This window comes from Mus caroli, unplaced genomic scaffold (assembly GCF_978045245.1).
Source record: "Mus caroli unplaced genomic scaffold, Mus_caroli_1 scaffold_13, whole genome shotgun sequence".
Classification (NCBI taxonomy): Eukaryota; Metazoa; Chordata; class Mammalia; order Rodentia; family Muridae; genus Mus; species Mus caroli.
The window spans coordinates 101,500,124-101,523,871 of NW_028227268.1; the positions used below are offsets into that span (position 1 = coordinate 101,500,124).

At 49.1% G+C, this 23,748-nt stretch overlaps 2 protein-coding genes and 1 long non-coding RNA gene across 15 annotated transcripts in view; all 3 read left to right on the forward strand.

Moving 5' to 3' along the window:
- Ehbp1 (EH domain binding protein 1) overlaps positions 1–1,860 on the forward strand; it is a 297,197-nt gene extending 295,337 nt beyond the window's left edge. For all 12 annotated transcript variants that reach the window (XM_085829085.1, XM_029483503.2, XM_029483502.2 and 9 more), the window contains 2 exons: positions 500–614; positions 826–1,860. In XM_085829085.1, coding sequence (XP_085685211.1) covers positions 500–614; positions 826–916 — 206 coding nt within the window. In that variant the 3' untranslated portion in view covers positions 917–1,860. The remainder of the gene's footprint in view (positions 1–499; positions 615–825) is intronic.
- A 4,180-nt stretch (positions 1,861–6,040) lies between these two features.
- Otx1 (orthodenticle homeobox 1) lies at positions 6,041–12,309 on the forward strand. 2 transcript variants are annotated; one of them, XM_021177925.2, is made up of 5 exons: positions 6,041–6,227; positions 6,589–6,656; positions 8,152–8,357; positions 9,210–9,361; positions 10,676–12,309. In XM_021177925.2, the coding sequence occupies exons 3-5, from the start codon at positions 8,261–8,263 to the stop codon at positions 11,495–11,497; spliced, it is 1,071 nt and encodes a 356-aa protein (XP_021033584.1). In that variant the 5' UTR covers positions 6,041–6,227; positions 6,589–6,656; positions 8,152–8,260; the 3' UTR covers positions 11,498–12,309. The 2 variants fall into 2 exon arrangements, with proteins under 2 accessions (XP_021033584.1, XP_085685212.1); XM_085829086.1 differs by lacking the exon at positions 6,041–6,227 and adding an exon at positions 6,380–6,467.
- A 2,516-nt stretch (positions 12,310–14,825) lies between these two features.
- Positions 14,826–21,246, forward strand: LOC147001583 (uncharacterized). Its single transcript, XR_015044883.1, has 3 exons — positions 14,826–14,872; positions 19,507–19,648; positions 21,009–21,246. It is a non-coding gene; the product is annotated as an uncharacterized LOC147001583 (long non-coding RNA).
- Positions 21,247–23,748: the final 2,502 nt, after the last annotated feature.

The window sequence follows — 23,748 nt, forward strand, 5'->3', positions numbered from 1 at the left end:
GCTAAAATAGAGCGGGGAGGAAATTAGCGAAGAATGGGCTGTTTGGGGTGAGAGTGGGGGCGGGGAGGAGAGTAGGTTCTCAGGCAGATTCCCCAGCCTTTTCAGAAGGATTTTACCAGCCTTCTTTGCCTCCCCGCCTCCTCGTTTACCCACTCCCCCAGCCCCAAACCCTGGGCCAACCTCTTCAGGACTCAGCTCCCCTCCCCCACTCTGCCTGAATTCAGGTGCCTGCCTTCCGCCTGGCCACTGACTCACACCTGGTTTCCAGCAGGCTGCTAACCTGCAGCTCCAATCTTCAAGAAGTGTTTATTTACAAAGTAGGGTTTGGGGCATGAAACCCTCACCTCCTCAGCCAAACTCCCCCAGCGAACAGTACCTAGTGGTCCGGTTAACGAGGTTTGCTGAGATTTTAGGAAACTGGATTAGGCGGGAAGGGAAGGGCAGGTTGCAAGTGCTCTGAGCCCCCTCCGGGTGTTTACTGGCCTCCTGCCCCATGCAGACTGGCAGAAGACCGAGGCCCAGAAGCGACGGGAACAGCTCCTGCTGGATGAACTAGTAGCCCTGGTGGACAAGCGAGACGCCCTTGTCAGGGACCTGGACGCCCAGGAGAAGCAGTGAGTGGGGCTGTGGGGTGTGGTCTAGGGGAAACCACCGACCAAGGGGACAAGAAGTTTATAGAAAGTTCATTTCGGGAATCTGAGAGGTCCGGTGCCTTTGTGTCCCCCTTGCCGCAAGGAATCCAGATAGTTTGTGTGTGTGTGTGAGTGCTGCTCTCCCCTTCATGAGGAAAAATAATTGTGTCTTTCCTGTTTGTCTAACATCCAGGGCCGAAGAAGAAGACGAGCATTTGGAGCGAACTCTAGAGCAAAACAAAGGCAAGATGGCCAAGAAGGAGGAGAAGTGTGCCCTTCAGTAGTAGCCTTGGACCAGACCTCTCCCACTACTTCGGTCTTAGGTCCCCAGGCCAGAAGCAGACTGGTTGACTTAAAACTTTTTAACATTTTGTTTGCCTGGATTGTACTTCTGGACCCACCCCTCCCCCATTTCCTCTTCTCCAGATAATACACAGAGCTCCAGATAGCTTTAAAGACTCTTTGAGTTAATCATGAAATCATTCTTGAAATCCTGTGAAGTAGATTTGCGCAGACACCTCGTGAATGACTGGTAATGAAGATGCTCAAGAAACTGTCCAAAAAGGAGGGAGGCTCCCTGGTTATCGCCCTTCTGTTTTGGATGGGATGAGAATCTGAAACACGTTTGTTGTAGTCTTGTTGGTAATAGCGAAATGACAGTGGGTGGGGGGCAAAGGGGAGTAAGAAAATGTCATGATTTTTTTTTCCAATCCTGCAGTATGTATGTAACACTGTTACTTAAATCTCATAGTTAGATCATAGTCTGTGTATTGACGAAGCTGTGTTCCATTTGCCAGTGGGATTTTCTGCAGTTGTTTGCAATTCACATAAAGATAATAAAGTTCCTCTCTGCTCTCCTCAGAGGATGGCCCTGTAAGGTAGCCTGAGACAAATGTCGGGGTTTGAAAGGTGACCTGGGAGGACAGCTCTGTTTAATGTGAAGCAGTTTACAAAGACAGCTCATCAGCTGATGATGCACCATCTTTTACTCTGAATAATTATTTATTACATCTTGCTTGGTTCCTACTTTTTGTTGGGGCTCAACATTGGCTCAAGAATGCTGTTAATATTTATTCTGTATTGATAAAAGTCTGTCTTGGTACTACAAGTAAATATCCCACTACATCTTCTCTAGCATAGCGCTGCGTGTTTTGTGAAAATGGTTATGTTTATTTATTACAATACTGAGTCATATATAAATTTTCAATAAAAGCAGAAACTTTCTTACCTTAAACCCTGCTGCAGTTTATTTCCTTGCAATGAAAACTTGAGTGGAAGTTTGTGTGTCTTTCCATTGTGAAGACTTTCCATGTGGAATCCAGCCCAGGACACTGGACTGTGTTTGGAGCTGACACAGATCCAGAGGAGCTCTGCTCTCACAGAATGCAAATTGCAAAGTCATTAGTCACATTCTTAGGGAGTGTAAACTGTCCTTTGGAAAGAGTCATCTCTCTGAAAGAGTCCAGGAAATGTATAGCTCCACACCAGTGGGGGGGGGGGGGGGAATGCATCGTGATGAATTTTCCGGGTCCTATGTAGGAGAATTTCTTCCCACCATAACCAGCAAGTCTGTAGGTACTGAAAAGAAAGGGAGAGGGGAGAGGGTTGGGGGAGGGGTTTTGCGAATATGTGCATTTGAGATGGAAGAAAGAGAATTGTAGCAATTTCTATGCCACCGGTAAAAATGGGCTCTTCTATATTGGAAGTCCGAACAAAGAAAGCTCCTTCAACAAGTCCGGAAACTTACTTACGGGAAACACTGGCATCTTCTTTAGCCTTGTTCCTGCTCCACATCTCTCTGTTTATTCTCTCTCTCTCTCTCTCTCTCTCTCTCTCTCTCTCTCTCTCTCTCTCTCACACACACACACACACACACACACACACACACACACACTTTACTCGAAAAGTATACTGCCATTTCCACTTACTCGTATTTCAAAATGGTAAAAAACTTGCTACGATTCCCTAATAGCAAAGGATTTTCTTTTTCTTTCTGATGAAAAGCTATTGGAACTAAATGAAATCGAGTCTTTGTCCTCTCTATGAGAGCAGATCAGCAAGTTGCTGCTCTCTGGGGGAAATTCAGAATCCAACCCATCCCAGGTAGGAAATTCACCGCCGGGCCCGGAGCACCCTGGGGATCGGTTTAGGGTGGATTGTAGAAACCTTCCCTTTTCCAGGGGCCTCTCAGAAAGGCGCTTTCCCTTTCTCTCAGGCCCGCCCCAGACCTTCCAGGTGACCAAACTCCCCTAGCATTGCTAGTGTTTGGGGGCCCCCCTCCTGCTTGGTTCCCAGCCTCGTGGGGTTTCCCTCTGCAGCGCCCGAACGCCCCTCAGCGGCGGTGGAGCATGGCCCGGATTTGGGCCGCAGCCTAGGAGTCGCGTTACTGCAGCTCAGCACTGTGCCTGGAGTCCAGCTCCTTAGGGCAAGCAAGAACCCAGCCGGCCAGCGGACAGAAACCTAGAAAGCCCACTCAGTGAGAAGAGACAAAGGATCAGGACCGCCGGGGGTGGGGGTGGGGGGAGGATGGAGGAGTTTGTGGAGGGCGGGTGCAGAACTTTCTCCTGGCCAGGGGTCCAAGCTCCTTCCCAGTCCCAAGTGTTTCTAGAGTCAGGCCTCTACAGTGTGTGTGAGATCACTTAGATGCTGCACCCAGCTGGCCGATGGGCCTTAAACTGAGCCACCACCACCACCACCCGCCTTCTCCAACACTGGCCCTACTGTGCCCTGGATGCACAAGTATCCTTTGAGAGAACTGTCGAAGCTTCTGGACCAGTACACCGACCCGTACCTTTGCCTAGCAAAGGCTGCCTCAATCTTCTGAGCTGAATTCAAGAAACTTTCTCTCTCTCTCTCTCTCTCTCTCTCTCTCTCTCTCTCTCTCTCTCTCTCTCTCTCTCTCTCTCTCTCTCTCTCTCTCTCTCTCTCTCTCTCTCCTCTCTCTCTCTTTCCCCTCCCCTCCCCCACCCCCTCTGCTGCTTCTTTCTCCTTAATCCCAAGGTTTTACAGGATGAGCATTAAGAAAATTCGCCTCCAATTTGGTATTAGATAAATACTCTCGTGGCGCAGTGGGGGGGTTGGGGGGTAGGGTCCTTGCCACTCGATACCTCCCACTTCCCTGAAAATGAAGGGAGACAGCATCAGGAACCCACAGCGACCGGCTCCCTCGCAGTGGGCCTTAGGGACCTCGCCGGCACATTCCTATGCGTACAGCCGCCCCACTTCTTCAAGCCTGACCCAGGCGAGGTTCTAAGACTGCCAACGAACCCGCCCCAAAGAGGCCAGAGTAGCAGAGTTTTCTAGCCAGGACGTGCAGCCCGGGCCCCAGAGGGCCAACCCAGGCTCAAAACCTGGAGACCCAGACAGGGATGCCTTCAGTTCACTCCCCAGGACGTCAACATTTTCGTGCCCGCCAAACTAGTGCACCCAAGCCTGCGCCTTTCCCTGGAAAGGGGGCCAGGAGTGTATTTCGTTTCTTTCTTTAAACTCAGGAAAGTCCCCGTGGCTGAGCCTGATCGTCTGTCTGCCTTGGGGTCTACTTCTGGTAGGGACCTGAGAGCCTAAGGTGTGTGCTCACTCCGGCCGGCGCTGTGCTCTGCGCTGTTTCTTTTCTGCCTGCAGGTTTATCTCTCTCACTCTCATTTCCCCCTGTTCCCCGCGTTCTTTTATTCTGCTTTCTCTTTCTCTCGCTTTTGTGAATGGGCCGCGGTGTCTTTGTTCTGGAGAGAAGCGCCCGTGTCGCTGACTTTTGTGAACCAGAGAAGGATCTTGTAAAACCTCCTTTTCTCCTCCGTAGTCCCCCTCTCACACCCCTCCTTCCCTGCCCCTTTGATTAGATGTTCCCTCATCGTTCAAAAAAAAAATGTAATTTCGTTAGTCTGGCGGCCACTTTCTTTGAACATTAGCTCGCTTTCAGCTCCAACTTCAATTAGAAGGAGTTGATTTTGAGAGACCAACAAAAGAACCGACCAAAGCCTTATTAAAGGTCCTAAGAAGATCTCTCGGTCCTTTGAGAAGCAGTTAAGGAAACAGTGTGCCCTCCGTCATATTCTGTTACCGTATTTTATTCGGACTCCAAAGAAAAGTGTCGCGTGGGGGAGGGGAGAAGCACTTTGATGAGCGGCCGTCGCGGCCCTTTTCACTCAGCGGGCTCCCCCCTTCCTTCTGGTCGCCCCGCACCCGGTCAGCGACCACAGCGGACCGCGCGGCCTGGGCATCGCGGTGCTCCGCTCTACCTTGCTCTCGGCGGCTGCCGAACTCACCCACGCACATACTGTGGTTCAAACTTTTCACCCGCCTGTTGGGGTGAGAATGGCAGAAGATGAGTGGCAGAAAAGAACTAGGAAAGAGTGTAAGTGTGGTCCCTAGTATTCAGTAGGAGATGCCATGTAAAAATATTGCCTTGTTCGGGATTGGGCCGAAAATAGTCTTCCTCTCGCTTTGAAAAGTACACACAAGAAGACGATCTCAGCAAGTTTATTCGGCTGGAAACTGGGGTCTGCCAGTAAGAACAATCCGGGGAAATTGTTTCGAGGAGGCTCCTCCAGTAAAGTGTAGAAAATGAAATGAGAGGGATCGGGGTGTGTAGCCACATTTTCCACCAGACTGTTCCTTGTAGGTGGAGATCTGGAAAGACTGACAGATTGTGAAAAAGAAAGTTTTCTATCAAATCCATGAGAGAGAGAGAGAGAGAGAGAGAGAGAGAGAGAGAGAGAGAGAGAGAGAGAGAGAGAGAGAGAGAGAGAGAGAGAGAGAGAGAGAGAGAGAGAGAGAGAGGATGTAAGGAGATTTGAGTTCCAACGGTTCCGAAGAAGCTTTTAGGACTTGCGAACACCTTTGGTGAGACTGCCCGGGAGCCCCTGGAAACGCTGTGCAGCTGGTAATTGGCGGCGCCTCCCCTGCCGGTGCTCTTTCTGGGCGCAAGAGTCCCGGGGCGCCGCAGGGCGCCCTGCGCGCCGAGAGCTGCACCCCCACTCCCGGCTCCGCTCAGCAGCCCGAGCCGCCGGCGGCCGCTGGTTGTGAGCGGAGGAGGAGTTGCTGGGGCCCAGGGAGCATCAAGGAGTGCCAGGGGCCAGCACGCCCCGAGTCCTCGGCCTGGGAAGCCTGGCTCCCACTGTGCGGCAGAGCCTGGCGGCGCGCGCGCGCGAGCAGGAACCGGTTATCCAGCAGCTTGACGCCACTCCTCCGGAGCGCGGCCGGGGCAAGGGGAGGGCGGGGGCCCTCGTGCGAGCCTTGGGACCCGGGGCCCCCTCTGTGCCAGCAACTCCAGCGCTGCCTTCGCCCTCCTCGACTCGTTCTGAGCGGAATTTGCCAACCTAGACCCAGAGTTAGCGCGCGACCGGGGCGGGGCCGGCGCGCGGGGAGGGAGGAGGTGGGGGCGAGGGAGGGCGGGGGCGCGCGGAGGTAACCCCGGCTCGCCATTGCCCGGCTCCCTGTCACTCAGTCCGCTCTAGGCCCCCTATTGGAGGCCGAGCCCCGTTACGCACTCGCCTCGCGTTCACATACCCGGGGAGGGCAGTAGAAAGGTGATCAATCTTCATCAGGCTACATTTCCAATCACCTAAACAACCGAGCAAGACAAGCCACTCCGACAAGGTAAATTGCTTGATTTATTTAGTTTGCCAAGTGACTATGCAGGATTTCTCCAGTCCCTACCGCCTCCGGCTTGCTCCGAGAGAGTGCAGCTGCCACTGCAAGCCACCTCCTAACTCTGTCCCTCGAACACCCCCTACTCACCCACCCCACCCCCCGGGTCCCGGGCGAGGCCAGGTCTTGGGAGGAAAAGCATGTGGGACTTTGCAACAAAGTGTTTGAGCAATAAAGTGAAACCTGGAGGTACACGCACAGAGCTCCTAGAAAAAATGCAGGAGACGGGAAGAGGGAAGTTGAGGGAAGAGGAGAGCCTGGGGTCCCGCCGCCGCCGCCGGGGTAATACCTGTGCACCTCCGTTTTGCAGGTTGGCTGCCGGCGAGTCTCCGTGAAGGCGAGAGGTAGATGGTGAAGAGCGGCGGCTGCGGAGGGCAGGTAAGGAGAGAATCGCCGGGCCGCACGCCACCCCGGGACGATGGTGGCCCCTCTCGTCTCCCCGTCCTCGAATCGACCCCCGCTACCTCTGTCCGGGGGAGGTGGGCGGGGCTGGAGTGAGAGGCCGGGCGCCCTTTGGCTGCCCCGGGGACCCCAGGCCGCTCGGGAGCCGGCCGCCCCCTCCCCCGCCTCCTCCGAAGCTGCGGAACTGGGGTGCTAAGTTAGACGAAAGTACTCGAAAACTCACACCGCAGCCGGGCATAGCCGCGGAGGCTGCAGGCCTGTGGCCCTTCGGCCCAAGCGCCTTGAATCCTTCCTTTCCGCCTTATGTGCTCGCTGACCCCCCCCCTTAGTCCAGGCTGAGGGTCCCCCAGGGCTAAAGCGGGGAAAGGAGTTGGGATGGGGAAGCTGCTTTAGTTTTACCTCCCTTCCTCCCCGGAATCTCCTACCCTTGGGTCCTGGGATGTAGCTTCAAGCCCCCCGCCGGTCCCAGTCATACTCCCAGAACCCCTTCTTTTGCTGGAGAAGAGCTGCGTGGGCTCGCAGTGTCTGTGCCGAGCCTCGCCCTCCCCGGTAGGCTGTGCGTGAGCTTTACAACCTGAGGCCTAGTCCCTTGCTCTCCATCGGGTTCATAATGGACGGCCTTCCAAAATCCCTAGAATGTTTGGGGCGCTGGGTTGGCCATCTGGTGGGACTCCGTGTGCTTAGCAGACTTGGTAGAAAGAAGGCCCGCCTGCGCGAGCAAAGGAAGAGGGGTGACCGCCTCGGAGGTACCCCTGACCTTGGGCGGCATCCTGAAACTGCCACTTCTACTGTGGCGCCTTTGGCGTCTTCTTGCCGCCTTAGCCTGGCCTGGGCCGCTTCTGCCCTGGAGGTGCGGTGGGATTCCTGTTCAGCTATCTCTTAGTGCCAGGGGCCCAGAGAGGTCAACTAGAAAGGTGATTGCAGGCTCTGGGGTAGGAGGCAGGGCTGGAGATCTTTGAAGAAATGACGTGGCCAGTGAGTCTTGGAGACCCAAGGTGTATTCACCTTGGGCCTCTGTATTACTTGCCATTTTGTCCCTCTTTCAAAAATATTTCAAACTAAACGAAATAACCCCGTATCTCTGTGCGGCCTGCCCTCCCGGCGCCAAATGAACATTTGCTTGAGCAAATTGCTTCCGCCGCACTAAAAAAATTTGACTACACTTGGGATTTTGCACCCTCCGCGGTCCCGGCTCTCACCTCCTCAGCCTGATCACGCTTTAACTTTTCCTTCCTGTTGACACTCGAGGAGTGTCTTTGGCCCTTGTCAAGCCCTAAAAGAGGAAGGAACGATGTGGGAAAAGTTTACTTTCCTGAGAAGCTGCGTAGCTGCCGAGCTAAAGGAGAAGACGTTTCTCGGATTGCCTGCTGTGCAGTTCCTAGCACGCGCCCCCTCCCCATTCAAGGATTAGAGGAGCTGAAAGCCAAACTGACTGCGGGTGAAGGTTTCCATGTGTCTGCTGTCTCCCTAGGCCAGGCCCCCAGAAGCAACAGCTTGAAGGACTTCGCAGTGGGAGCCCTGAACTGCTCCTGGCCTCAGGCCCCCTGGATCCGTCGGGGCACCTCCACCCGGCTGTTAGCATGATGTCTTACCTCAAACAACCCCCATACGGCATGAACGGGCTGGGCCTAGCTGGCCCTGCCATGGACCTCCTGCACCCCTCCGTGGGCTACCCTGGTGAGCAGTGGCCCTCTGCCCCTACCCTCAAACCTCTGTAAATATTGGGGGATTCCATCCTCTACAGTTTGAGCCCACACAGTCCCTAAACAGACCCAGGAAGGTGATTAGCTCGCAGCCTGTTGCCGAGCTCTGTAGAAAGTGCAGCCTACAACTTTTGAGCTTGTGGTGCCTGCAACCTGGCTCCTCTTGTGTCCCACTTGCTAGGGAGGGCAGGTTTATCCCTCCCCCACCCCCGGATTTATTTCCCTCAGTTGCTTTTTTAAAAAAAAAAAAATAATAAAACCTTTCCCTGGTCCAACATTTCATGAGGACTCTGGACACTCGCTAGGCCCTAACATAGTCAAATTCTTCTTATGTCTAGCTTCCCTGAGAAGTAGGGTTTTTTCTCCATAGAGAAACCTCAAGACCAGTGATTTGACCCAACTCTCCTGGCATGATGGGGGACCCCAGCTGAGCCCTGGGTTTCTTTTCTAGATCCTACTTATTTAACATGAGTTTATTCTCTTGGAAAAAGTGACCCCTGGTCCTGTTTCTGTCCACCTCTGTTCTATTAACTGCCTCTCAGTTAGGGAGTGTGTGGGTTTAGGGAGATGAGAAGGAAAGGGTAGGCTTGTTTTTAACCGCATGAGAGGTACAGAGGGTGAAGGCCCTAAGGTTCTAGACTGGGCCCTTTAGTAGAATACGTACACTTTGTTCCACCTGTGGCCAGGGAAGTTTTCGTTTGCTCGGAGCTCGGCCCTTTCTTTCTATGGCGGGGGTTCTGAACCTACCAGAGGACTTACTTGTGGCCTCTAGCACCAGTCCTTGTGGTCCACCGCTGACTCCAGGCGCTCTCGCATGTCCCCTCAGCCACCCCGCGGAAGCAGCGACGGGAGCGCACCACCTTCACGCGCTCACAGCTGGACGTGCTCGAGGCGCTGTTCGCAAAGACTCGCTACCCAGACATCTTCATGCGCGAGGAGGTGGCACTCAAGATCAACCTGCCAGAGTCCAGAGTCCAGGTGCGCGCTCCTGGGGCTCTAGGGGTAGGGTAGGGACACAGGAACCGGTCTGGAAAGATCTGGCCTAGGCTGTCTGATGTTGGGGCCCTCTCACTGACTGCACAGCCCCTCTCCAACTCCCCCTAGCGCTGGGCGTAAGTCTGATAAAAGGGGTAACATTAAAAGGAATGGCTTAGAGCCCAGTATCTATTCCTTGTCGCCTGGGCGCTTTCAATATTGAAAGTCGTTTTGGTTTTGGTTTGGGGGAGGCCAGCCATGTTCCCCGGATGTAACTTTCTCTGAAAGTTCGATAAGGGTCCTGGTTCTTTGGCTACTACAGAACTGAGGCCTTAGCTCTGTTTCTGCCTTTCTTTCGCACCCTTGCCATTCGTCCCGGGGATTCTAAAAGTGCAAGATGGAACTTGGCCACAGCCTAGTGCTCTCTGCCTGGGAATGAGTTCCGCCGGCAGTTTCCGTCTGGTTAGGAGTTTTCTGCAGCCGAATGGACACCGAGTGCAAAATCCAGATGCTTGCTTTACTATTTCTGAGATGAAACGTTCAGAAAAATCGAGTTCTGACTTAGTTTAATTCTTTCTCTACGGTCTTTCGTCTCAACTTCTTTCCCGAAGGCTCGAGAAGGGTCTGGGAATGCAATGCCCTGTGCCCGGACTTTCTCCTAGGAGTGCGAGTTTATGACTTGCCATTCCATTTGGTATCCCACCTGGAGCCAAAAGGCCCAAGGAAATCTCACCTTTTCCTTCTCGAAAAACCCCAATACTGGAGTGCTGCTTCCGTCCAGCCTCTAGCTTTGCTTCTGTTCCCACCCAAATATTTGCCCTGCCCAACTCCAGTCTCCAGGAGCCGACTCGGTGAAACCCCTCGGGCCCCAGGCTTGGTGGCTGACCTACACTTCGATGTTCTGTATCTCTCTGCCGTTTCCTGAGCTCTGTTCAAGGAAAACAGGGCCTCCAAACTAAAACGGGGCTACGGGGAAGCAGCCAACCGCAACAGCTTAGAGATGGCTGAACTTCTGGCTGGACAGACACAAATGTTCCGCCCTCGGGCAGAGTTGCGCTGGGCTTGGGGAGGTGCGCATCCCTCCAGCAGAGGAGGCTTACTAGGGGTTTGCGCAGAAGGATGGGGGAGGGAGTCAGAGCTGGGGACCTAGCACGTGCGGGGGAGGGGACAGGGTCTGGCAGGGCCGGGGACTGGGAGGGGTAGAGGCTGGGATTGAGAGGTTCCCGAGATCCTGGGCGGGGTATGAGTCCGAGGGGCGGAGGAGTAGCTCCACTAGCCAGCCCCCTGATCCCCTCTCCTTCACCCTGCTCACTGTAGGTTTGGTTCAAGAACCGCCGTGCCAAGTGCCGCCAGCAGCAGCAGAGCGGGAATGGAACGAAAACCCGGCCAGTCAAGAAGAAGTCGTCTCCAGTACGCGAGAGCTCGGGTTCAGAGAGCAGCGGCCAGTTCACGCCGCCCGCCGTATCTAGCTCTGCTTCTTCGTCTAGCTCAGCGTCCAGTGCCTCCGCCAACCCCGCGGCTGCTGCGGCCGCGGGCCTGGGTGGGAACCCGGTGGCAGCAGCGTCCTCTCTGAGCACGCCTACTGCTTCGTCCATCTGGAGCCCGGCCTCCATCTCGCCAGGCTCAGCGCCGACATCCGTATCGGTGCCAGAGCCACTGGCCGCTCCGAGCAACGCCTCATGCATGCAGCGCTCGGTAGCCGCAGGTGCGGCCACTGCCGCAGCCTCCTACCCTATGTCCTATGGCCAGGGCGGAAGCTATGGTCAGGGATACCCCGGGCCCTCCTCTTCTTACTTTGGCGGTGTAGACTGCAGCTCCTACCTAGCGCCCATGCACTCTCATCACCACCCGCACCAGCTTAGCCCCATGGCACCCTCCTCCATGGCTGGCCATCACCACCACCACCCTCACGCGCACCACCCACTGAGCCAATCTTCAGGCCACCACCACCACCATCACCACCACCACCACCACCAAGGTTATGGAGGCTCTGGGCTCGCCTTCAATTCTGCCGATTGCTTGGATTACAAGGAGCCCGCCGCCGCCGCCGCTGCTTCCTCTGCCTGGAAACTCAATTTCAACTCTCCCGACTGTCTGGACTATAAGGACCAAGCCTCGTGGCGGTTCCAGGTCTTGTGAGCCCAGGAGGGAAAGGAAGTGGAGAAGAAACGCAACTACCTACGCCCTCCCTGGTCCCCATCCTGTTGCTGCTGCTGCACCACCCGCCTTTGCCTTGGCTTTTCCAAAACTTAATTTTCACTCCCCCAAAAGATATTCATTGCCTGCACTGCCGCTCCCATCTGTGTGCCACTTGCTTGGGGGTGGAGGATGCAGACCCTTCTCCCCCTTGGAGGTGGGGCCCGGTGCTCCTACTTGGCCCTCCGTTTCTTCCCGGGATAGCAGTACGCTCTCGCTCTCAGCTCGTGCGTCACCCCTTCAAGTCTTTCTGGACAGCTTTTATGCACCTGGAGCCTTCTGGGGCTCTTCGCTCTGACCCTCTGTTTTGAGCTCAACCGTTTTATTTATTCTTTCTGGACACTGAAGTCACTAACTGGCGTATATCTACCGCTTGGAGTGCGTCCATACATACACACTCCTAATCAACCCCTCCACTGTTTCTCCTAGCAGACTGTCGCCCCTTCAGCTGTCCTTGATCTAGCTCCCCACCTGCAGGCCCGAGCTTCCAGCATTTCTGTCTCACCAGTGGTGAGCGTTGGGCCAGGCTCGCGGCAGGAGCGTGCCCCAGCCTCCTTCCCTGCCCTGCGCTGGACTGATTCAAGCTTCCGCCTCAGCGGGAATGCTGTACATAGTCAGGTCCGTTCCAGGGACCACTTAAAGTTTTTAGTTGCTGTTGGTTGAACTGAGCATCTCTCTTGTTTTAGCGTCCAAGAAACAAAACTTTAAAATATATACATCACATATATATATATATATATACACATACACACACACACACACACACACACACACACATATATATATATATAACAGAAGCAAAAAAATATTTCCCCTTTGTTCCCGTTCCTCTCTTCCTCAAACGATGGTGGTTCTTATTTTTCAGTTATTACAAAGCTGTCCTGCCCTCTTCACACCTCCCTTTGTGTATTTATTAAAGAAACCCGCTTGGTTCCAGGAAGCTGGGCGCTGGAGGATCGGATGTGAAGGAAACAGCTAAGTCAGGATACAGGGGTCGGGGCTAGGCTGGTCAGGGCGCATGACTGACCCTTCGCCAGTCTAAGCACAGTATCAAAGCTTCCGCTTAGAAACAAACAAACAAACAAACAAGGTGAAATTACAGCATTGTGGAAAGAAAACCGAGCCCGAGTTCCAGGTCCAATGTTCTCTCTCTCTCTCTCTCTCTCTCTCTCTCTCTCTCTCTCTCTCTCTCTCTCTCTCTCAAACACCCTGTCTGTTCTGTGAGTTTTTAGTGAACCTTCCTTCTCCGAAATCTGCGGAGAGTACCTGTGTACCTATCGGTTTTGGTTTTGGCCGCTTGGTCCAGTAGGTGGGAAAGTAATTTGTAAATTTGATTTGTCCGATGTGAAGATCACAAATTACTTGTTGAGATGTAAGGCAGTCCGTCTCCTCTTCCTCTTTATCTACATTATTTCCCGAAAATAAAAGCAAATTAATGAGTGGCTTGTCAGCGTTGCTCTTCTAATTCCAGCTTCGGATCTCGGTCTCAGGGGATTAAAAGGGAGGAAATCTGTGTTAATAACCCGCGTGTTAATGATCTGCGCGAAGCTGGAGGCTGAAGAATAAGGCGGGAAGTCATGGCAAGGGAAGTTCCCCAAAACGTTCTTTTAGGGAGTGCCCCCTCATCGGCCCGGCCTCCCTCTCTTCAATGTTTTGACCCCCTGCCTTCTTGCCTTCTAGGACAGAGACAGGTGTCAGGACTCAATTCCAGAAACAGCGCCTTTCTCTTCGGAGGCAGGAGCCTGGCACTGATTTCTTCACCCTAATTGCCAGCACCAGAAAGAAGAGGGGGAGAAGGGGGAGGGGAAGAGGGTCGGGAGGCGGGAAAGGATGCGGGTGTAACGCTCTCTGAGCTGAGCCAAGAAGGAAAACAAAACGATCAAAAAAAAAAAAAAATCTGTGTCCTGCAGTGGAGAAGCGTCTCCCGGTGGCTTCACGGTGACTGTGGGATCCTAGATCCCAACCTCGTGCTAAGGAGTCTTTCTAAACCATTAGTTCGCACAAGAAATGGTCCAGTTATTTATCTATCTTCGTAAAGTTTCGTTAAAACATACAAAGGCGAATTGACCAGTGCGAGTTTCACTTCCTCAGAGGAGGAAGATGCCCGGCCTGCAGCCATGAATGGAAAGGGCAGCTCGCCTTCCGTCTGGGGGGGACAGAAGGGCTTGTAGGTGCTACCCTTCCCAGCTCGGCCACTGGGACGGGACTTGGGAGACTAAAGTGGAGGGAAAGTGTATTAGTAACGTCTGCTGCCCGAGAAATTCGGGGTTCAGAACTGTCCATATTGTTCTGACAGCTCCTGTGCGAGGTGTGCGGAGGTGAGCCCAGAAGCCGCGCTGTGCCCACGGGCCGGAGGAAATAAGGAGACAACGAAAACTTGCCCGCGGAGGCAGCGGTAGCCCCTGCTTCTAGTCCGTGAGATTGGCGCGGGGCTGGAGGTCGCGCCCACGAGGCGGCAGGGCATTGGAGCCTTGGCCATGGGGAAGCCATGCCCGCCGTGTCCGGCCTAGGGTTCGGCCTCCCGGCTCCGGCCCAAGCTTCCCAACTGAGTCCCCGGGGCGGAGGGAGAGCTGCCTGGGCGCGCGGGATCCCTGCAGGGCCCGCTGCCCCCGCGAAGGCTGCTCCGGGCCTGCTCCCTGCCGCGTGCGCCGTGGCCCCTGGCCCGCGGGCCCCGGGCGTTCGCGTGAAGCGGGGCTGGAGGTCCGGGCGGAGGCCTCGGGAGGCCTCCCGGTCCTCCCCACAGGTCCCGCCCTAGGCGTCCCGGGGCTGAGCAGCCGCCGCTTCCACAGGGTCTGGAGGCCCCGAGGCCCTGACCCGCCAGGCTGGGCCTAGCCGCGGCTCCGACGAACCCTGTGGGCGGGCCTCGGGTTCGTCGCGGTTGTCAGTTTGCCCGACTGGCCCGGTGGTTCGTGAACTTTCCTGGTAGAGGCGGCCGGTGTGGGTGGGAGCGTCGCCTGCAACAGGAGGCTTCGAGGAGGAGCGGGCACGTGCTTCCCCCTGGGCCTGGGTCGCGGCGCAGGGCCGAGGGCGCGCCGGGGCGCAGGCTCGGGCAGCGGGCCGCGGTCGCCCGTGTGGAGTTTTGGGGGCCTGGGAGCGTCCTTGGGTCACACCTCTCTCAAAGCCGAAAGCGCGTCAGGGGCTGGAGCCCGCAGGCGCCAGCTAGAACTAAGCGGTCTCTGGAGCCCGAACTCTGGAGCACCGAGCTGCACGGACATGGCCTGGGAACTCAACGAAATCTCCACGCGCCCCGTCCCGAGTGCAGCCCGTGTCTGTCCGCTCGCCCCGGAGGGCCGAAAGGCCTGCTCTTGGCGGACACGGGTAAGGGCTCTGGGGACGACAGCTGGGCTACCTCAGTCGAGTTCTAGGCCCACTGAAACTCTGAGGAGAGTCGCGGGAATAAGATGGCTTGTTGGAGGGCTTGTCTGGCTTTGATATTGGCTACAGAGGGTTGGGAAGAAGGCGGTATTTCAATTGTGAATGTGTGTGCAAATCCTCCTTCCTTCCTTCCTTTCTCTCTTTCTCTTCCTTCCTTCCTTCCTTCCTTCCTTCCTTCCTTCCTTCCTTCCTTCCTTCCTTCCTTCCTCTCTCTCTCTCTCTCTCTCTCTCTCTCTCTCTCTCTCTCTCTCTCTTTCTTTCTCTCTTTCTTTCTTTCTTAGAAAAGCCTTAAAGGATCGAGGGGCGGGGGGGGGGGGGCGGGAATCTGAGAATAAAAAAGATGAAAAACCTTAATTAGTGTCAGCAGATTCACACCTGCTGTAGTCCAGAGACCAAAACTGAACCAAACCAAAACATCAAGTTTTAGTTTAAAAAGAAAATTACCGCCACCAACACACACACACACCATGTAATTTGTGAAAATAGCACTCTCCATGGCTATTGTGATTTTTTTTATTTAAAAAATAAGAGATAAATTCATTACTAACTGGAAGACTCAATTATAATGTTAATGATGTCAAAGATGTCTGACGTCAAGGTTGTGTTTAAAGGTGAAGAAATGAATATATCTGATATACAACTGTAGCCAATATATACATTATTGGTAAAGAGAATTTGCATGATTATTATTCATGACCAGAAAATGACTTGGCTTTTGATGTAGAATCAATTTAAGAATAGCAATAAGATATTTTTATAAAGTTCCCCAATTAGTGGGGTTTGGTGACATAAGCCTATAATCCCAGCTCTCAAGGGCAGGACACAGGAGGATCAGGAGTTCAGGGCCAACCTCACCTACATAGTAAGTTAAAAAACCTGCCTGGGCTACAGGAGACCCTATCTCAAAAAGCAAAACCAAACAACTCCCTAACTGCCCCCACCCATGGTCCCCAAAAGAAAGGAAAAACTTAAAGGCAGGAAAGTTACATGTGACTTTGTTTTCCACACTATGCCTCCCTCTTTCTTAAAGTCCAGAATCTCATGGAAATGGAAAAGTCTCAAGATCAACAATAATGAAAATCAATAACTTAAATAATATTGTACAATAATGAATGTCTTATTTGACCACAGGAAGTTACCACAGTTATCTTAAAGAAATAAGATGTTTAGATAAGTGTTGGGGGGTATCTAAATTATACTTTTTGAAAGCCAGAGTTTCCCTGCCTGTTATTAATATATCATTCTCCAGAAAGCAAATCCGCCTTTTAATTATTGTGCTGATGTGTACTGCTATCTGAAAAGAAACGCTGTGGTGTGTGTGTGTGTGTGTGTGTGGTGGGGGGAGCACATTCCATTTTGAGTCTGTTTTCCTTTAGTTGTATTTTTAAAACTGAGTTGCATTTTACTTAAAACAATTTCTAGGCAGTGCTTCAGAGGTCTTAAGGAGCAGAACACTGTCTGCAAGTCCTTTAACCATTTTAGTTAAATGGCAGTCAACAGGATAGCACAAATTGCTTTTTAAACACATCTATGTTTGTTTCTTGGAGAGAGAAAAAAATAGGTGTATGTTGCTCTCAACTGAGTTGAGTGGTGCTGTACTATACAAAACGGCACACCTGTGTCTAGACTCTTGCTTGAGAGATGGAACGTCCTGATCACTGTTAGAATTGTTTCAAGAAGCCTTTTAGTTCAAATAGGATTTGGGCTCTGTTTAATCGATGATAAGGCCAATGATAGAAATCGATGATAAATCAATGATAGAAACATTGAAAATCTATTGCTTCTAAAGAATTGTACCTCTTTTTGGTGGCCAGTATTCGGAGACAAAATTGCATTACATTTCCAGGTCACAAAACCTTTTTTAAAAGGTTAATCTTTTTTGAGCTGCTTATGAAAACTTTGGAATTTTTAGAAATTCGTTTAGATTGTAAAATTATGATTTAAGGAATTTGAGTCCAAAATTTTGGAGGGATTGAAGTGGAATATAAATAAATCATAACTAATTTTGATACTTTGGGGTAAAAACTAAATGTAAGAGTAAACGGTCTCTGATTCACCAGCATAGTGTCTGAAGAGCTTATAAAATATTTTTAGTGTACAAATATTCTTCTGTATGTGTAAAGCTCTGAATGCTTCTAAGATACACCATCATCTGTCACAGCTATTTCAAATAGGGATCATCGTATTTTCTTTTTAAAATTTATTTAAAATTTTTTTCTGTGAAATATACATATGAAAGAAATTATAAAACAGATTTTTTACACTTTAAAAAATAATGAAATATACATGGTATTACAAGTTTTTAACAAATGCTTTGAAAAGTAGACTTACAGTTGGTTACAGTGTCAGCATTTAAACTTGATGTTAAATAAAATAATCTATGTTTTAGGTATTTTGCTAAATCCATTAGTAACTGGCTACCTTTTAAGAGAGGGGAATATTTGAAAGAGACATAAAAATTATACAGGCCTTTATAAATTCATAGGATCTCTGGATGGCGCTTTGTCTGGCTGTGTTCCTAATGAGAGGGCACCAAGAGAAGATGCTGTTTCCCCAGAGTTTATATTTGGTGCCATTCAAGTGATGGCTTTGGAGTCTGATTTTAGTGCTAGTGTCTCCATGTTTCAAATCTAGCCTATTCTTTTTGATTCTATATACTTCTACATCTTCCAGAGAGACCAGTGGACTTTAGAACTTAGCATGTTAATGCTGTAATCTCTCCTTCTTCTAACACTGCACATGAAGGATTTTGCTTTAAAACAGTTGGGGAAGAGAGGGAGATGGTAAATGGGCTTGGTGATAAAAGCCTGTAATCACAGCACTTGAGAGACTGGAGCAGGAGGATTGCTGTGAGGTTGAGGCCAACCTGGGCTACATAGCAAGCCACTGCATCTGAGTTGGGGATGGGGGCTGAGGACAAGTAGACAGGGTCTGCATTAAGTCTCAGCTGTTTAAGGCTGAGGGAGCTTTCATGCAATTCTTTTTACTTTTGTACATCTCTGGTTGTTTTCTTGATACCATAAATAAAGGACTGGGAGGGTAGCTCAATGGTAAATACCTATAACCCCCTGAGTTCACCCTCAGCACTGGGGGGGGGGGGTATTTAGAAACTTTTACTTGGTTGCAGGAAAGACTTTTCAGTGAGCCGAAGAACTGGAGCTTCCCATGCCTTGGTCTACACACCATTATTCACATAGATTGCTTTGTTGGATCTGTTAAAGCTTGAGAGGTTGATGATAGGCGAGACTCAGTAACTTGGCGACTTATGCAAAGTTAAATGCTGATGTGTAGCCAGCAGGACCGCAGTCAGTGTCAGAGCCTTTGCTCTAGAGGTTGCTACTTTATTTTACAGCGTTGCAGCAAACACTCATTCAAAGAAGGCACATTGGATAATTTGAGAATAGATTATCAGATTAATTTGAGCTGTTTGTTTCTTTACTATGCTTGTTTTATCAAACTGGACACAACCAGAACTCACATGTGATGAGGGAACCTCATTGGAGAAATTGCCTCCACAGATTAGCCTGTGGGCAAATCTGAGAGCTGCTTTCTTTTACTTTCTTTTTTCTTTTCCTTCTTTCCTTCTTTCCTTCTTTCCTTCTTTCCTTCTTTCCTTCTTTCCTTCTTTCCTTCTTTCCTTCTTTCCTTCTTTCCTTCTTTCCTTCCTTCCTTCCTTCCTTCCTTCCTTCCTTCCTTCCTTCCTTCCTTCCTTCCTCTCTCTCTCTCTCTCTCTCTCTCTCTCTCTCTCTCTCTCTCTCTCTCTCTCTCTCTCTCTCTCTGAGAGGCATTTTCTTAATTGATGTAGAAGGCTCAGCCCCCTTGGGCAGTCCCATCTTTGGGCAGGTGATCCTGGGCTGTATAAAAGTAGAGGAGGAAACTGGAATGATCAAGCCAGGAAGCAGCCTTCCTCCACAGTTTCTGCTTTAGTTCCTGCCCTGAAGTCCTGCCCTGGCTTCCCCTTCATGATCTGCAGCAACCTGTAGGTCAGGTGATGCTTTTCTTTCCCAAATTGCCCTTGGTCAATAGAAAGCAAACGAGGAAGTTTGCTTCTTATGTTCTATGCAGGAGGTTAAACCCGGGGCTTTAAGTCTATCACTGAGCAAACACCGCCAGCCCAAAGCTGTAAAGTTTGAGTTTGGGCAATTGAAATCATTGTGTAGGAAGTTCTTAACTTTTTTTTTTTTCTGGGAATCAATTCTTGTTTTTTTTTTTTTTTTTTTTTTTTTTTGGTTTTTCGAGACAGGGTTTCTCTGTGTAGCCCGGCTGTCCTGGAACTCACTTTGTAGACCAGGCTGGCCTCGAACTTGGAAATCCGCCTGCCTCTGCCTCCCGAGTGCTGGGATTAAAGGCGTGCGCCACCACGCCCGGCTCAATTTTTGTTTTAATGGTTTTCAGAGAGCTCATACTAGAGCATTAAGTGGGGAGACTAGAGTGACATTGGGTCTCTTCCTATTTCTCCCTTTAATTCCTTACTAATTTTAACTTCTAAGTAATTTAAAAATTCCATACTGGTTGGCTCATGTTTATGAGCAGTGTTTTCTGTTCTTGACTGAGACTTTTTTCACTCTTTATGACAGTGCTTTGCTGCAATTATAGGACCCCTGATCCAGGGAAGGTTGTGTAAAACAGATAGGAAGCCGAGAACTACTTAATGATCCCGTATACAAGGCTTAATTTGCTTGTAAAGAAACATTCAGGAGTTTGTTCTAACTGACCAATGTAAGTTCTTTTTGAGTTTTGAAGTTTGCAGCTCATTCCTTGTTGTTTTGTTTTTATCTCGGCCATGACAAATTCTTGTCTTTTTAGATGAATTTTATCTTGCATAACTAAGTCTGAAATTTTAAAGATGTTTTAAGCAGTTGGTAAGAGCGACTGCGTCACCATGTTTCCTTTCTTGATAAGCAAACAGCAGAGGTCTTAAGGGATAGTTTTCCTTCTTCAGCTTTTTAAAATCCTCAAGATTCTATTCTTGCTACTGAATTCCTCAGTCTTTCTTTTATGTATGTTTAAGACCAAAATAAAAAATTTGTCTGTTCTTGTGTTCTGTTTGGAGAGTGAACAGCCAAGGTCTTGTTCCTTGCATTTTCTCAGTTGAGTCAGACATTTCAGCATATGCTCAGGCAGAACCTGATCATTTCTGAATATCTTTTATTTGAACTTTCTACATTAAAAGCTAAGTTTTGTTTGGTTGGATCTGCTTGCCCACCCTTCTTAGTCTTTGATCTTCATCTATAAAATTAAGACTTTTTGGTGACTATCACATCTTTTGCAAAATGCAAAAGATTTCCAAAATTTGGGCTATTAAGGTGTTAGTATGCATTTATTTAAAATCTCATAAGATTGTGTGTACATGAAATCAATGGGATCAGTGCTATTCAGGCTAAGAAATAACACATGATGGCTGAGAATTTCACCTGAGTGTTCCTTGATGGTCATAATCTCTGCCTCCCCAGAGGCAGCTGTGACCTTGTGCTCAAGCCATGGCTTTCTTTTTTTTCTTCTCTACTTAACCACTGATCATGCACTCCTAGGCCATGTAGGTTCATCTTCCATGGTCAGAATGGTGTGACTAGAATTGTTATTTTGTTAGCCTTTCCCTTTGCATTTGGTTTATAATTATATATCAATAGGTTCACTGCTGCATATTGTGTGGTATCCCTCTGTATTAATATACCACAGTTTATCTATTATTCTCTTGGTTGAGATGTTCCCTCTTTGGGAAAATTGTGACAGTGTCACAATAAATACCTTTCTGTGTATATAATGGAACATATAAAGATGCACGTTTGTAAGGCATATTTTAGGAGTAACATTTCTGAGCCTTAGGGAATTGTATGTGTTTACTTTAGCAAGATGCTGGCAAAAGCATCCAAATTTTCTGGATCAATTTACATATCCAAGTAGTAAATGAAAATTCTAGTTGCTCCATACTTTTTTGCCTTATTATTATTGAAAAATTCAGACTTTGACAGATTGGGTGTATAGTACTATTTCATTGTGAAATTATTATATTTTCTTGATTATTTAAACGATTGATTTTTTTTCTTAATTTTTTTGTGTCTGGTTTTCTTTCCTTTAGGTACACCCCCTCTCATTGCATCGTCTACCTCACCTCTGGTTTGTGAGCACTCATTATATATGCTTCATATGAGTTCTTTGTCAGCTGTATGTGTTGGATGTGTTTTCTATTTTGTGTGTTATTTACAGTTCTGTGGGTTGTATATTCATTTACATGAACACAGATGCTCCCAGAGGCTGGAAGAAGGCACCCCCTAGAGTTACAGGTGGCTATGAGCTGCCTGGTATGTGTGCTGGAAACTGAGAAAATAAAGTGCTTTTAACTGCTAAGCCATCTCTCTAGCTCCTACTTTTATTTTGTGCATATGAGGTGGTGGTGGTAGGGTGGTGGGTGTGTGCAGGAACATAGCACAGACTTGGAAGTCAGAGGACAACTTTCCATTTATCTTCTACTATGTGGGCTCCAGAGTTTGAACAGGCTTAGTAGCAATCACCTCTACCAGCTGAGCCATCTCACCAGACCCTTGGAGATATTTTTTAAGCAGCTGAGTTAATAAAGCCTGTGCCTTTTGTATGTCTTATGAAAATTCTTTCTTCTTGGTCACAGGATTATCCTTTTAGGTTTTCTTATGAAACATTCCTTACAGTTTTTGCCTTAAAGGGATCATCATTTGGTCCCTGCGTCCTGGATTGCACCCAGGACTTTGCACAGGCTGAACAAGTCCTCTGCTCTTGCTCTGCTTCCCTGGCCTCTCTCTGGTTTCCTGTGTGTAATATCTGACAAGCCTGCTTTTCCTTCCTGAGACTTAGACTACTCACATCGATGTGAACACCGCCCTTAGGTGCTGAATCCAGAAGTCTTTCATTTTGATGTCGTCTGTAACTTCCTAGCTAAGACCCTCATATTTAGTTGTCTTATGAATCTCTCCATCTGAATGTCTTGAAAACATTTGCTATTCAAAAATAATTATTATTGTTGTTGCTCTCTGCCGATCTGTCTATTCTGTCTCTGTCTGTCTGTCCATCTGTCTCTATTTTGTCTTTCTGTCTGTCTTTCTGTCTGTCTGTCTGTGTGCGCGCACGCACACACACACACACACACACACACACACACACACACACCCCATATAAGTGGAGCTCAGGTTGTCAGGCTACTGGAGTCGTTTTTAGCCTGTTATATTTGCGATAGATTAAGTCATCATGTAAGCCGACTACCTGGTGCAATCTTTGACTCCTCTCTTTTCGTCTTCAGCTAAATTTGTGTCCGGATGACTTTACTTCTGAAATGCATTTCAAATCCATTCATTCCCTTCTCTCTACCCGACACTTACCACTGAGTTCAGCCTCATCTAGTACCACAGCTTTCTAATTGGTTTTCCTTTTTCTGCGGTTTGCTCAGTTTTTCACACTACCACAGAGTTTCCTTTCTAAGCAGCAATTGTATCTCTTTCCTGCTTTTATAGCCTTTCATTGCCTCCACTGTAACAGAAAGTGTAGATCTTTCACAGGACTTCACCACCGGCCTGCTGGAGTCTCACTGTGCACCACACATGCAACTTATTGTTTCCTGAGGAGGCTGTGTAGCTCATTGTGCTTCTCTCTGTGTTGTTCCCTCTGCCTGGCATGGCCTTCCTTCTCTATACTCATGGGGGAATTCTTCTCCTCCTTCCTGTTCCCACACAGATTTAACCATTTCCATCCCCAGCTTCTCCTTTAACTTTTCAGTGCAGAGCATTTGCTATGGCTGTACGTGAACTAGCAAAGACTTTAAAGACACAAAATATTCTTCAGTATTTTTATTCTCAGCTCCCAGGAGGGCATGATTTATAATAATTTTCCAGAATACTTAAGTTTTAGAATTGTGCTGACTTTAGTAGGGCAGAAAGGAAATATTTGCATTAATTAAAAACTTATGATTAAAAACAAATGTAGTTGACAGAATACAAAATTGCACAAATAAACTCAGCCGTACTCTCCTCATTTTTAAAAGGGTGATTTGTTTTGAACAGACTTAGACAACAAAGTTAAATTTATTCAAATAAATTTTCAGTATTGCTGAAGACTTCTTTTTCAGAGAATACAGAAAGCATATTCTACATTTTTGCACTTTTTACAATACTGGTCTGATAGTATTATAAAACGTATTAACTTGCAGTGTGAAGATCTTTGTTAAGCAGCACAGTGATGTTCACCAGTTTTTGGCTGCATTGGTTTGTAGACTCCAAGAAGAAACACCACTTGTGGTGATCAGCAGATCTTTTTCTTGAGCTCAAGCAGCATAAGACTCCACGACTGGGTGCTAGCAGCTCGATCACATCCTTTGGAGGACGCTGGGGTAGTGTTGAGGACATGTTGATGTTTCTATTGTGTTCATATTACTGATTTTATACACACACACACACACACACACACACACACACACACACACACACAGAGAGAAAGAGAGAGAGAGAGAGAGAGAGAGAGAGAGAGAGAGAGAGAGAGAGGAAATGTTCTTCATTAAGATGCACACTGACAGAGGTTTTTGTTTTACAGATTTTCAGGTCCACCTGGAACTTGTGATGTTCCTGCCTCGGCCTCCTCCTGTGCTATGAGATTAAAGACACAAGCTAGGCAAGCACAGCTTGTGTTGTTTACATATGAAAGTGTAACTAAGTCTCTAAAGAAGCTTGAAAAATATGCCTCCTGTATCACCAATAAATTACCATCTGAGAAGTCTACAGATTTTTAATAAACCAGCCCGTAATTAAAAGTAACTTGTAGAAAAACAGTTAAAGACTGTGTGCTCGTTCTAATTTTGA